General features: G+C 49.4%; 1 protein-coding gene across 2 annotated transcripts in view; it reads left to right on the plus strand.

Annotated features, from left to right (window-relative positions):
- The window catches only part of SLC38A10 (solute carrier family 38 member 10), a 47027-nt gene that overhangs the window by 21957 nt on the left and 11361 nt on the right, over window positions 1–13709 (plus strand). For both annotated transcript variants that reach the window (XM_050921039.1, XM_050921040.1), the window contains one exon: window positions 7519–7675. In XM_050921039.1, the coding sequence (XP_050776996.1) occupies window positions 7519–7675 (157 nt within the window). The remainder of the gene's footprint in view (window positions 1–7518; window positions 7676–13709) is intronic.

The following is a 13709-nucleotide window of genomic DNA, read 5'->3' on the forward strand; positions in this document are numbered from 1 at the left end:
ACTTAGCTTTTCCCTTGCTCCATTTGGATCAGCCTCCTAGGGGACAGAAACAAAACGTCTCTTGGCTGGGTTTGAGCTTTCTATCTTGCAAACTCTGATTTTTTGGTAATATAGCTGAAATTAACATGATTTGGTTTTCTCTCACAGTAACTTTATATTCTAAAGATGTTTAACAGGCTTCTGTTGGGGCTCCAGCATTCAGTCACAGGGAGTCAGATTTGTTAGTTGACTTCAAAATCTACAGGGGGAGAAGACATTTTTGTGGGTCCTACAGAAATAATGGCTTTTTCTGTTTAATGACCTGTGGGTTTGCAAACACACATGAGACTTTTAAAGCAGAGTGGTTTTTTTTCTTCTATTGCTTTCCTTTTCCATTGTTTGACACATCTTTCCGGCTCTCGCTCTGAATCATGACACTTTGGTCCTACTGTGGCTGGGCTGAGACCCCAAAGAAAGAGCTGAATGCCTACCTGAATTTTCAAGGGGAACAGAAAGCATTTTCAGGGGTTGCTTTTCACTTATGCTGAGGGGGGCCCTTCTCCAAGACAAGTGACCCTGCCCTCAGGATGGGCTGAGCTGTTGGACAGGCTGCCTGGAGGGGACTGTCAGCTGTTCTCAGCCAAGCACTGAGGCTCACGGACTGCACGGCCTGAAATGCTGGTCAGGAAAACAGCAAGGCAGATGGCTGTATCTTACAGAAATCCCGACCACAGCACAGTGGCTTACGCAGAGTATGAGGTCACCAGGTTACCTAGGGGCTGGGGATTCATCCGGCCTACCCTTGAATAAGCCATTGCCCATCAGGTTTGCATACTTGCTTTGACCTGTTCTTGGAAGCATTCCAGCAGGGATCTGGTGCCGTAGAACTCCTCCCAGGCCTACAGCTTAAATGCTGGGTTGTCTGCCCACCCTCTCTTTGCTCCACTTCTTCTGGAAGACTTGTTTCATTTCTTCCTTGAAGCTCCCATGCCGCACTTCTGCTCTTTCACATTCCTTTGGCTTTTTCCTCCCTCCCAAGAAGCAGCTCTGCTCTCTCCCTCAACCCAGCAACAGACACTGTGGTGATGAGTGAGAATGATGGGGGAGAAGGGGCACCGATGTGATATGTTTCCCACCCCCCGACAATAAACCTGCTGCCCCCTTCCCTGCATGCATGGTTCCATCTTCTGTCTAGTTACCAGAGCTGCTGTTTGTTTGTTTTTTAAGATTTGAAATCCAGCTTTATGGGCCTCTTCCTTTGTCTAAAAACTGTATGATGTGATTCTCCCAGTGAGAGCAGTTCTCTGCCCATGCTCTCTGGTCTGGATTCTGTCTATGTTGTTCGTTACCGTGCCCAGACCCTTGGAAGGCTGTAAGCGTTTGGGGGACTCCCTGTCAGGCAGAGCTGAGTTTTACATGCCTGAACGCTGGAAGGGTGGCACCATTTAGACTAGAAAGTGGAGGAGTTGGATGAAGGGTTGAGAAGTTCTTTTCCAAGGGAGTGGAGCATTCGCATCCCCAGATGTTTCTGTTGGCCAGTAAAGGGCATCTAATTCTGCCAGAGAGTTGTTAATTATTACAGACAGCTGGTCAGTCAACAGCTGGCAGTGAGCCAGAGCCTGGGAATTGCAGCTTGGATTAAGCTCTGGGGGGGGCGTAGTTAAAAGGCTTGGTGTGTTGGAAGGATGATCAGGTAACAGCAACAAGGGGAAGTTGAAAAGCGTAAAGCCAGACTCACAGAGTGTTAATGAATCAGGAAATTGCCCCCTTTGTTGTGGTCAGCGTCATCAAGCGTGTCTTGTAAAGTGCAGGGCGCTCTCTGGCTCGGCATGGAATGGCAATGGGGCCATGGCATGTAAAGCTGCCATTTGGGAGAGTCAGGTTGGCTGCTAAAGGTCAGGCTAAGGTCTGTAAACAAAGGGTTTAGCTTCTTACAGGAAGATGCTGGCTTCCCTGAGCTGACGTAAGTTTGTTTGCGAGGCCCTTTCTGGTGAGGAAGTCACTCATCCCGGTCTGATAACTGGGGGAAATGAGGAACAGAGAGGCTCCCGAGCTCGTGGGGATGGAAAGTGGCTCTCTTTGGCTCTCTTGCCTGCTAGGACAGTGGCCGGACCCCGTCGTCTTGCACACTTGTTGCAGTTCTTAGAGCCTAACGTCTTTGCTGCGCAATAGAGAACCAGTGACTGAGCAGGCATCTTGCAGTCCTCCTCCATACTCTGATTGCAGTTAACGTTCTCCCATCTCTGGGTTTCCTAACTGTGCTCGAGGTCCAAAACAGAGAAGGGTTTAGAAAACATGCTACAGTAATTACCCCGGGCAAAAGCACTTTTAGATTCCTGCCAATGGCTTGAACACATCCAGAGGGCAGCACCTTGGGATAGTCTAACGTCTGTACAAAGGGGGACTTAACAGCGCTGAGTGACATCAGCAAACAAAAGAACCCCCCCCATGTTTAGAATGCTCCTCATGTTATGTGGGGCCTTTTGACTTTGCCTTAATGGGCAGACGCATGTCTCCAAGGTCGTGGCCACACCTGCTGCTCAGGTTTGCCCGTGCTCCCTCCATAGCCTCATGGTGAGCTACTGCTGGCGGATGTTCTGCAACGGGCGAGGCTTGGGAATCAGCTGTTTAGAAGCGCCCCGTCCTCTGTACAAAACAATCCGCTTGCACAAATGGGGGCTGCAGAGGGTGTTCAAGGCTCCCTGACGGCATGGGACAGTGAGGAGGTTGAGCTCCCAAAGCCTTGCTGACACCAGCTGGAGGCTTGTAAATCACACACAAGTGACTTTCCGGGGCGCATGTGGGCTTTGCCGTCATGTGACATGAGGCTCTGCTCTTCGTTGTTGTACTCTGGCAGTCCCCTGCCATGAGCCACCTTGAGGCAGGAGCAGACCGAGTTCCTTTGTTCTTATTTAAGTGATCTTGCGAAGATCTTATAATTGTCCTCTTGGCATTACGGGAAGCCCGACAAGGGAGATAAATGTCGTCTTTTTCCCTCCCCCCCTTGCATTCCAGCAAGGTCATTCTGCTGTTCAACTACCTGACTGCAAATGCTGTGTCAGATCCATTACCTTCATGGAAGTCACCTGCAAATGAGAGTGTTTTAAAAGTTAACCCTTTGAGTGATGTTGCTTGGAACAAGGTTTGATTCTGGGAACTATAAAACACGCCCCTCTGGAGGGGGATCATTAATGAGAGGCTCCATGGGCGTGTTTAAGAAATGTTTTCATGCAACACTGCCAAACCTTTTCAGGCAACTGGTCCAATTCACTGGACAGAGACCTCAGCTGGAGCAGCCGTTCACTGCTGCCTTCCACTTGGCTAACCGTACTCTAACTAATGGGCTTTGTTCTGCAGTTGTACTACGAGCTGGACCTGGCCTCCTGGCCTTAAGCGGACATGTTCCTGTGATCCGGCCTCCACTTGCTGTTCACTGCGCAGCATTCCCTTTGGTTGCACTAGTCCCTTTCTCCAGGAGATGGTCCTTTGGGCTAGTTAGTGCCCTCTAACCACCCCGTCACAAGTGGGGGCTTTGGCTGTCTCTCAAGTCCCCGCACCCCTGGCTGTGCACACCACACAAAATGCTGTGTAGCTTGGCCCACTTGGTGGCCTCCAGAACCTCTCCAGTGGTGTGTGGAGTGATCAGGGTGCTGGCCAGGCTGTGACGGGGAAACTTGCCCATCTCCCTCCCTGCACTGTTGTTGGTTCATGGACAACCCAGCATGCCTGTGAAAGCTGAGAGGAAGGGTTGCTCAGAATGTCAAAGTGGAAGATGTTCGAGGGACCAGGCATTGAATCCTGCGCTGAGATTGACCTCCCAGGTTCCAGCCCGCATTGCCCACTAGAAATTGAATTTTCTTTTAAACCAGCAAAACCACCATTTGCGGCAGGTTTAAAATGGTTCAGACTTTCAGCTGTTTCCGATACCCCATTTCTCCAGAGCTCTCGGGCCTGTGCTGGTGCTGCAAGAGGCCTTTTGCAGAAACGCTCTTCATTTCCACTCTTGTTTCTGAAGGCAGGTGGCAGAGACCAAGTCACAGTGCTGCATTTGAGGGGCTTCTGGGGAAAGCCAATGGACAACGTGAAAACCAAGGGCAGAAGTGGCAAAGCCCGCTGACTCTGCGTGTGGCGTACACAGCATGGCAGGATGTCCTGCTCCTTCTACACCCACACATCCAGGCAGTGACCAGTTCTTGCTGCTGCTTCCTCTTTAACAGCCCTACGATCCGGCCTTTCCTGTCTGACCACACTGCTCACGCTTTGCAGAGCTGCCGCATCTCCTGTCTGGTCTACTGCAACCTCCTCCTCCCTTGATGTGCCCTCCCCCAAGGTACATTCCCAACAGCCATCTCCTTGGCCCCACATCACCCCACACCTCTGAGTCCCTCTGCGCGCTCTTCCTTCTCCACCCCATCACCTCTAAGACTCCTGACATCTTAGCCCTCCCACCCTCCTGACACCTTTGTAACACACTGTCATGTCTCACCTCCTCCGTCCACAGACGATGCCAGCCTCCATCACTGGTTTGCCCTCTTCACCCACGAGCATCTTCATGCTTTCTCATAGGCAAGAAACATCTTCCCCAAACTAATCTGCAAAACCTCCTCCCTCTCTTCAAATCCCTTCCATAAAGACCTGCCTCTACCAAGACGCCTCTGAGTAACTGCCGCCTGGAACAGCTACACAGACGCCCACTAAGGACTTAACGATATTTATTTTATATTCTTACTTTCAAATATATTGAACTGTCTGTGATCTGACTGGGCCAGGTCAGCACCTGCTCATAATCTTGTTTTCCTCCTCCTGCCTCCAGTGTGCCGTCTGAATATCTCTACACCCTCTTGTCATGTCTTGTCTTAGTTATGCTGTAAGCTCCGCAGGGCAGCAGGCCGTCACTCTGTATTACTAGCACAGTCGGACCTGATCCATGTGGGACTCTGGGCACTATCTCAATATAAAGGTCTCACAGGACCATCTCATAAATAAACTAGGGAAATACAGTCTAGACGGAGCTACTGTAAGGTGAGTGCAAAACTGGTTGGAAAACCGTTCCCAGAGAACAGTTACAGTGATTCACAGTCAAGCTGGAGGGGCATATCAAGGGGTCCTTCAGGGATCAGTTCTGGGTCTGGTTCTGTTCAATATCTTCATCAATGATTTAGATAATGGCATAGAGCGAACATTTATAAAGTTTGTGGACATTACCAAGCTGGGAGGGGTTGCAGTTGCTCTGGAGGATAGGATTAAAATTCAAAATTATGTAGACAAACTGGAGAAATGGTCTGAAGTAAATAGGATGAAATTCAGTCAGGACAAATGCAAAGTACTCCATTTAGGAAGGAACAGCCAGTTGCACACATACAAAACGGGAAATGACTGCCTAGGAAGGAGTCCTGTGGAAAGGGATCTGGGGGTCAGAGTGGATCACAAGCTAAATATGAGTTAATAGTGTAACACTGTTGCAAAAAAAGCAAACATCATTCTGGGCTGTATTAGCAGAGTGTTGTAAGGCGGACACTGGAAGTCATTCTTCCGCTCTACTCTGCGCTGATTAGGCCTCAACTGGAGTATTGTGTCCAGGTCTGGGCACCACATTTCAGGAAGGATGTGGACAAATTGGAGAAAGTCCAGAGAAGAGCAACAAAAATGATGAAAGATCTAGAAAACATGAGCTATGTGGGAAGATTGAGAAAATTGGGTTTGTTTAGTCTGGAGAAGAGAAGACTGGGGAGGGGGGGCATGATAACAATTTTCAAGTACATAAAATGTTGCTTCAAGGAGGAGGGAGAAAAATTGATCCTGTTAACCTCTGAGGACAGGTCAAGAAGCAATGGGCTTAAATTGCAGCAAGGGCGGTTTAGGTTGGACATTAGGAAAAACTTTCTGACTGTCAGGGTGGTTAAGCACTGGAATAAATTGCTTTGGGAGGTTGTGGAATCTCCATCACTGAGGATTTTTAAGAGCAGGTTAGACAAACACCTGTCAGGGATGGTCTAGGTAATACTTAGTCCTGCCTCGGTGGTGGGGACTGGACTAGACGACCTCTTGAGGTCTCTTCCAGTCCTAGGATTCTATGAGTCTGTTTTTGTAATAAATAAGAATGATCCACTTACCCTCTGTATGAGGGTCAGTCAGCCTGGTGCTTTAATTCCATCCACTGGGCGGGAGATCTTGTAGCAAAGAAGCAAGTTTCTTTTGCAAATCGAGAGACTGTCTCATAAAGCTATTTGTGAAATATGCCTAGCATAGTCTACAGGAGAGGTGCAGAGGTATTTTCTGTTTTGCACTTAATTATTCCCATTACTTTCGTGCCCCACTGTGAGAAGGGGTGTGTGTGGGGACAAATAGGTCTTTATGGTGGGGTCCAGGTCCCTTTACCATCATCCTCGCCAGTGACTCCAGCATAGCCTTTGGCAGGCTCTTCCCTTCTACCAGTTCTTAATACGATGACAGCGTTGACATGCAAACCAGGTTCCAGGAGAAACGGTTGCAGTGACAATTACTGTGATTAACTAGGTAAAAATAATAATACATTGGAGTGTAATTAAATCTCTAAACTGTCAGTGGTGTTGGCCAACAATCCATCCACTCGACATTTTCAACTGGTCCCTTTTTTCAGCTAGGGCAGCTGCCAGTCATTTGGCAGCTCCAGTGCTCCAGCAAGGCAAACATTCCCTGGGCCTGTGTGTATTTCTCAGTTACTTTTCAGGTACCTTCATTGCTCTACACCTCCCCCGCACCCCCGGGAGTATCCCATACATTTCCAAAACTCTGCAAGGTTTCTAAAATCAAAGGTGCAGGGAGATTCTTATCTGAAATATTGGCACATTTGGATGTAAGCTCTGCAGTGGCTTAATTGTCCAGGCTTCTCTCCATGCTGGTTAGTTCACATTTAGAAAATAATACCCACTGCTCTCCCTTTGAGTGGCATGAAACCCACAACATTCCTTTCTCGTCTCAACCCAGATACCATCTTGTTTTCTTTTTAGTCCTGCTGGAAATAGACTAGTCGTGTCCTTGGGCACTTGCACCATGCTGCAGTGTTAGGCTGTGGACAGTGTAGGGAGATGTTAACAACAATTGATTGGAAAGATTTTCTTTTGGTTGTAAAAGCTTAAACCAAACTTGGCCTGACTGTCGTCCTCACTTAACTGATAGAAATGTAATATAATGAGTTGTCACTTGCAGGCACTATTGGCCTCCTGTCTGGACATACTCTAGCCTGCCTCACATACCTCAGCTCCTCTCCTGGCTGCACAATCTGAGCAGTGTCATGCAAGAGCCTTCTCCTCTGCAGCTTCTAGTATCTGAAACAGCTTTTGTGCATCTCTGCTTCCCGTTTCAAACCGCCGCTGGAAACTGCCTTTCTCTCCCATTTCCCTCTTAAGTTTTTCTCCCTTTCTACTATTCATTTGTTTCTGTACCTGAATTGAGCTCTGAATTGGTTTTGAGGTACAGATTACATGGAAGCTGCTATTCGGAACAGTGACGTTTGCTTCAATGTACATTAACTTTGGCGCTGACCCATTTGTTGTGCAGCTCATCTTGGGGATTGGCCTGGGAATCCTGGTTATTAGCACCTATACCACCTTATCGGTGACGGAGGACATGCCCGTGAAAATGGAAGCAGTGGAACTGGCTGATCCGCTGAAAGAAGCTAAGAATGTAATTGACCAAGCTCAAGTCCAAATACCAGGTATGTGTTCTGTGTGTGTTACTCATCTCAACCCCGCTCCCAAACTGTCTTGACCCCTTTAAAGCCACTTTTGTTGGGTCACCGGTAGCCTTTCCAGTGCCTGCATCTCCAGGGCTTCCCGAGAAGGTTTCCAAGAAAGAGTGTAGTTGTCGCTTTCCAAAATGCTTCTTGGGTCTCTGCCCAGGAGTTGGGTTTTCTTTTTTGTTCTGTTGTGAGAGGGGCGGCTCTCAGCCCTCCCCCTAGTGACAGGGCTCTGGAACTACAGAACCCTTGTAATAAAAGGAGCTCTGTGCGCAGGAGACTAGAGATAGCACTGTACTGGCCACCTGTACAAAGGGTACAAGGAGCCAGAACAGGGCCACTTTTCACCATCTCTGCCAGCGTATTGTACAACGGTTCAATAGCAGGCCATTCATTACACTCAAAGGTATGTAAATTTATGGGCACCGACTTTTTTTTGGTTGTGAAGATATAAATTTGGAGCCAGTTTTAGCCCTGACCAAGCCTGTGATTATGCCTCAGCTTTGTTTACTGGTTCGTGTTATTTATTATTTGTTTACTGTGGCCGTTGATAGAATTATGGCCTGACGCTCCCTTCCGCAGCTGCGGGCCTGCTTTGCAAGGCCGTCACTAGCAGGTGTCGATTGACCCTCCCCTGCTCCTCGTCTGTGGTTATGTTCTGGTTTTTTCAAGTCTTGTTTGGCTTTGTTCGGGGTTTTCTTTTCTTCAGGGCTTTGAAATATCACGGCTATTGAGAATGGAAGCAAAAAAAAAGTCAGGTTTTTTTGCTGGAGATTATACTCACTCCTCGTTGCTGTCCGTGTCCCTGGGGAACAGCTTCGAGCATCTACGAGACAGTGGTGCTGTGTGCAATACCATTCACTCCTGCACTGCTCCGTCCCTGGTGATGGTCAGATTTTATACATCCACACTGCGCCCCCTCCCCTGCACAGAGATGGCCTGGATGGCCGAGCAGAAGACACTCTCAGACCCTTAATGCACATTCAGTGGAGCCGGGCTGGGAGGGAAGGGTGCAATTTAATTCTTGGCTCTTGGTTTAATTTCAGAGCAGTAATGGCCACAGAGCACATGTTCAGTTCATGCACGTTTTGTAACAGGTAAAATAAACAGTCCCGTAAAAGACTGGGTCTGTTGGAGTTTGTCATAGTCGCCCCTCCACTCCATCCCTGTGTTCAGCAGGGAGAAGAGCAGGATGCTTGTGTTCAGTCATAACCTGGGGAATCCTAGATACCCGCCTACACACATTAGTTAGAACTAGTTAGCCAGCATTAGCCCAGATCGTTTGCCGCTTTGATGGTGGATTAAATAATCCTACCTTGGGGGAAGACGTTTTTCGATTTGAAATTTCCCTGGAGACTGGCCATGCAGCTCTAATGGGCCTGGCCGAGTTCTGGTTTGTTTCCTGCCAGCCCGGTGAGAGTGAGGGGAACGCAGTTGGCACCAGGAGAGGCTCTACCCTGGGAAGCAAAGTAGGTGCTTTCCAGCACTGACTTTGAAGCCTGGTCCTGTGGGAGGAGGAAGCGATTGGACGGGGACAGTGGGCCAGGGGGAGGAAATGGAGCAATGAATTCACATAGCCTTAGGGAGCCTTTCAGCCCTGGGTGGCAAGCAGTACACTGTGCTCCCTGTGAGCGAAGGCTGCTGCCCACTCAGCCCATCCTGCTTGCTGCTCAGTCGCTGCAGCACTCCTGATCCCTGGATGCCGCTTTCTTCACATCTCCACGTGAGGCAGATGGGGCTGGCAATTAATTACCCTGCTTTAATAAACACCTTACTGCCCCCTCCCTTTGGCCCTGCCTTGGTTTGTTTTGGGAAGGGGCTAGTCTGTGTCCCTGAAGCCTCCAGAGCAGCTGCATCCTGTCATTCGAAATCCGTGCAGGGCTGGGGGCTGTCCTGCTATCACCCGGGTACCCTCCATCGGACACATCTGGTTCTTATTGCTTGCACGAGTCTTTACCAGGAACACATGGCTTCTCTGCAGGCAGCACGCAGTTTGTTTTTAGCATGTTCTTGGGGGTTTTTCCCACCCCCCTTTTAATTGATGGGTTGCCTGGTTGAGGCAAAGCTTGGAGCTGAGCTGAGCCTTTTACCATTTTGCGTTCTCCTGTCAGCATGAGAGAGGAGTTTTATTGGTCTCTTTGATGTTGTGGAGACCAGAACTGTACAGACTTTCATTAAAACCCTGCCCTGTGGGCCCTGGGATTATGAATATTAGAACATTGCCCTTTTATGTGAACACGTATTGACCAGTGAACTCTGAATAGTGTTTTCACTAATGACACCCAAGTGCCCATTATGGCCCCTGCCTGTATTGCTTGAGGTTTACTGTCAGCGGCTCTTTGGGAAATGTTCTGCTATTACAGACAGTGTGTATGTATGTTAAAAGGTTGCTAAGCTGCCTGTGAAAGCTCATGAAGGCAATTATCCGTTTAAAAAAAAAAAAAGCTAATTAGGCAATTTCTCTCTGTATTTGAAAGCACCCCCGAGGGTCTCCTGGGGCGGATTCAGAGTTTGTAATATTTTTCAGCTCCTTACTTGAGTGTTGCGGCTTCATTTTATTTTATTTTTTTCATTGTGCAATATCTTGTAACAAAGGTCCGATTCATGCCCTTTATGGGACAGCAGCCTTTCCCCGCCGCTCCTTGAACCCTTGGGCGTCAGCTTGTTTTAGCTGGAATTTCACGTCAGGTGCCCCCGTGGATTCGGTTGTTTCATATTTAACAGGAGTGGGATGGAACTGGGTGCACTGTGGGGCTCGGTATCATACAGGCTCGTCCCAGGGCTCTTTTCATGGAGGCGTTGCCACTCGAGCAGCTCAGCGTGAACCGGTAGTCTGCACTCCCCACAAGGAACCTGCCCAGAGCCCCCACTTGTCCCTTCAGCTGAGGAGCAGCCCCCAACGCGTGTGCAGTGTGGGTTGGACACAGTTACTCCCTTCGCTCCTGTCGGCTGCAGGACCAGCTTCACTGCTGCAGCACTCCCTAGTGCCTTTGTGAGGGAGCTTTTAATAGGGCCTGTGACCCAGAAAAGGAACTATCACCCTGGTGTAACTTTGGTTCATTTTTACGGCTGGTGTGTCAGGAGACAACTGTGAGCTAATTTAACTGATGCCGTTCGATAACCTTGTGAAATCTGTCACCACTGCAGAGCGCGGGGAGGGGCCGCGCTCCTGTGATCTCTCTTTCCCCTTGGTCTTGGAGATTGTGGGGACAATTGACCAGCCCAAATCAGGGCTGGATTCTCTAAGTGCCCACTGCTCAGAGATGCTGAGCTCCTGTAACGTCTGTTGACTTTAGCATCTCTGAAAATCAGGGTCCAAGCCTTTCCTTGGTGTTCTGAACCATTCGGCCACTGATGCTCCTCCACTCCCAGCCCCATAATAGGAGGCTCCTTCTGTAGGTCTTCCACCAGGGCCTGATTTAGGAACTGCGGGGCCCGATTCGGCGGCGGTCTTGGTCTTTGGTGGCACTTCGGCGGGGGGTCCTACTCACTCCAGGTCTTCGGCAGCAGTTCGGCGGCGGGTCGTACTCGCTTCGGGTCTTCAGTGGCACTTCGGCGGTGGGTCCTACTCGCTTTGGGTCTTCCATGGCACTGAAGGACCCGCTGCCGAAATGCCGCTGAAGACCCGGAGCAAATGAAGGACCCGCTGCCGAAATGCTGCCGAAGACCTGGACCACTGCCGGGTGAGTAAAAATTAAAAAGTTAGGCACTCTTCCTTAGGGCGCGGGGCCCGATTCAGGGGAATCGGCCTGAAGCCAACCCTGTCTTCCACAAAGGTGAAACCACTTCAGTCCAGTGCTGTTGGGAGCTAGGTTAAAATGCTCAGGTCTATTCAGGTCTTGCAGCCTTGTCAATGAACAGATTCTTTTTCCAGAAGAGTCAAATGTCGACACTTGTTACCTGCTAAGTGTTGACAGTATGGTTGGTGCTCTCCAAGGCTCAGAGAGCCCCTGCTCAAGGAACTTTGTTCTGCCGGGCATGCCAGCTGATCAGGCTTCCCTGCCAGCTGTGTGCCAGCCAAATCATTTTGATCATGTTGTTAAGGCTGGGCCTGCTTCATTCTAACCTCTCCCCTCTCCAAGGCCAAACATCTTGACATGCAAAGAGAGCGATTGGAGTGCTGTAGCCGTGGTGTGAGGGCAGAACTTTTATTAGTAGCCAGTAAACGCCCCTGAGCTCAGGCTAGGAATTTGTGGGGGCGGTGAGCTTCCTGAAGGCTGAGCTTGGACTGATCCAGTCCCAGGAGCAGATCTGAGGATGATCTTTGATCAGTTTCAAAAAGCGGACAATGGAAGCAAGTGTTTAAAATCAAGGGCTTTGCAGCTGTTAGCGCCCTCTCGTGGCTAGACCTGGGGAGACAGCGCCCGATGACACTGTCAAGGACTTAAAATAGCCCTGTGTTGGGAATGATACCATGGCCAAAATATGTATTTTCTTCCTCAATTCGACAGAATCTTCCCAGTGCCCCATCCACTCTCTGCTCTTCCCAGGCCACATCTGGCCTCCTTTTCCTCAGTTCTCCCTCCGCTGAGGAGGAGGAGGAGGAGAACGATGCCAAGCTGCCTCCTCCTCCTTCCAAACAAGCAGGAGGTGTAGATGCAGGTTTCAGCTACCGGCGTTAACATGGTGGACAAGAGTGATACAAGAACGACGCAAGGAGTAATTTGTAACATCGTTGTGGGGCCGTTGCTGGAATCCCAACCAGAAGCTGTGGGGGAGGGAAGCTTTTAGGTTGCTAATCATGCCATTTTATTGCAGCCTAGAGACATTGTTGGCAAACCACTTAAGAGGAAAAAAAAAAATCTATTTTAGGAAGTCTCCCCCCCCCCCCCCCCCGATATATCTCCAAAGGGAGACAGCTGTTAGAGGGCATTGTGTGTGCTGGGCTGGTTCTGGAAGGCCCAGCGAGCAGCAAAGAAAGCCCTCTTGCCATCTGATGCTGAGATGTTGTTGTTGTTGTTGTTGTAAGCCAAGAAGCTTTTATAGCCTCTCAGCCCTTGCCTGTAAAGTCCAGCGCCACTCATAAAACATTCAGAGGCCCAGCATTACTGTAACGTTCTCCAAAGGGACCTGAAAGGCGACTGTACAGTTAGGGATGATTACACATCCTGAGCAAAATTGTTCTCTGCAACCCACATATAGCTCCTTTATAGGTTTCAATGCAGCATGCAAGGCCATTAATTCACGCCCAGATGATGAACTTAATTTTGTTTCCTGGTGAGAAAATGACAGCTTAGCAGCAACTTGACCTTATTACGGAGTGGAGGTTTTATCTTTTTGTTGTGCTGTGTGGTTTTTGGAAATGTGTGTAACGTGCTAGCCATCTCGTGATTTACAACTGTTCTGGGTACAGCCATGGGGCCTCCACCAGTGATTTCACTGGAGGGGAGAGCTCACCTGCTGCAGCCTGCTGGACAGCCACAGGTTTGTCTGCCTAGGTCACTTGGCTAAGTCCTGCTGCGAAAGGCAGAGGTAGGAGCCCTGCTTTCTTGTAACTCTTTCATTACCCATCAGAGGGGAAGGTCTGTGTGTTTGGCTCCTGAAACCTTTTGCTTTGCTTATGAAATGTTGGGGTTGCTGTAGAATTAATCCTAATAATACCTTGGCGCCAAGGAACACTGGGTTTACGGGAAATCTGTATTGAGCCTTCTCTTGAATGAGCCAGAGGACTGGGGTGCATAGCGACCAGGGACCCCATAACAATAAAATTTAAAACTTTTCTGGGGCAAACAAAGTAACTTGTGGATTGTGAGGCTAGAATTTGGCTGGGAACATCCTTGCTCCAAAGGGCAGAGCGCTCTCTTCCCAGGGCTCGGCAGCCCTCCATGGGAACCCTGCCATCCTCCCAGAGTTTGTTCAGAAATGCTTGATTTCCTCCCTCCCCGCCCCCAGAATTCTGCCTCGAAGGCAAAGTGGATTCCCTGCCCGCTAATGAAGGGATTGAAGAGTCTGGTGGGGTCACATCTGAAAGGTGCTGGTTGGTGATGTGCTGAAAGGGACACAGCCCTGTGCT

Source organism: Gopherus flavomarginatus, chromosome 12 (genome assembly GCF_025201925.1).
Source record: "Gopherus flavomarginatus isolate rGopFla2 chromosome 12, rGopFla2.mat.asm, whole genome shotgun sequence".
Lineage (NCBI taxonomy): Eukaryota > Metazoa > Chordata > Testudines > Testudinidae > Gopherus > Gopherus flavomarginatus.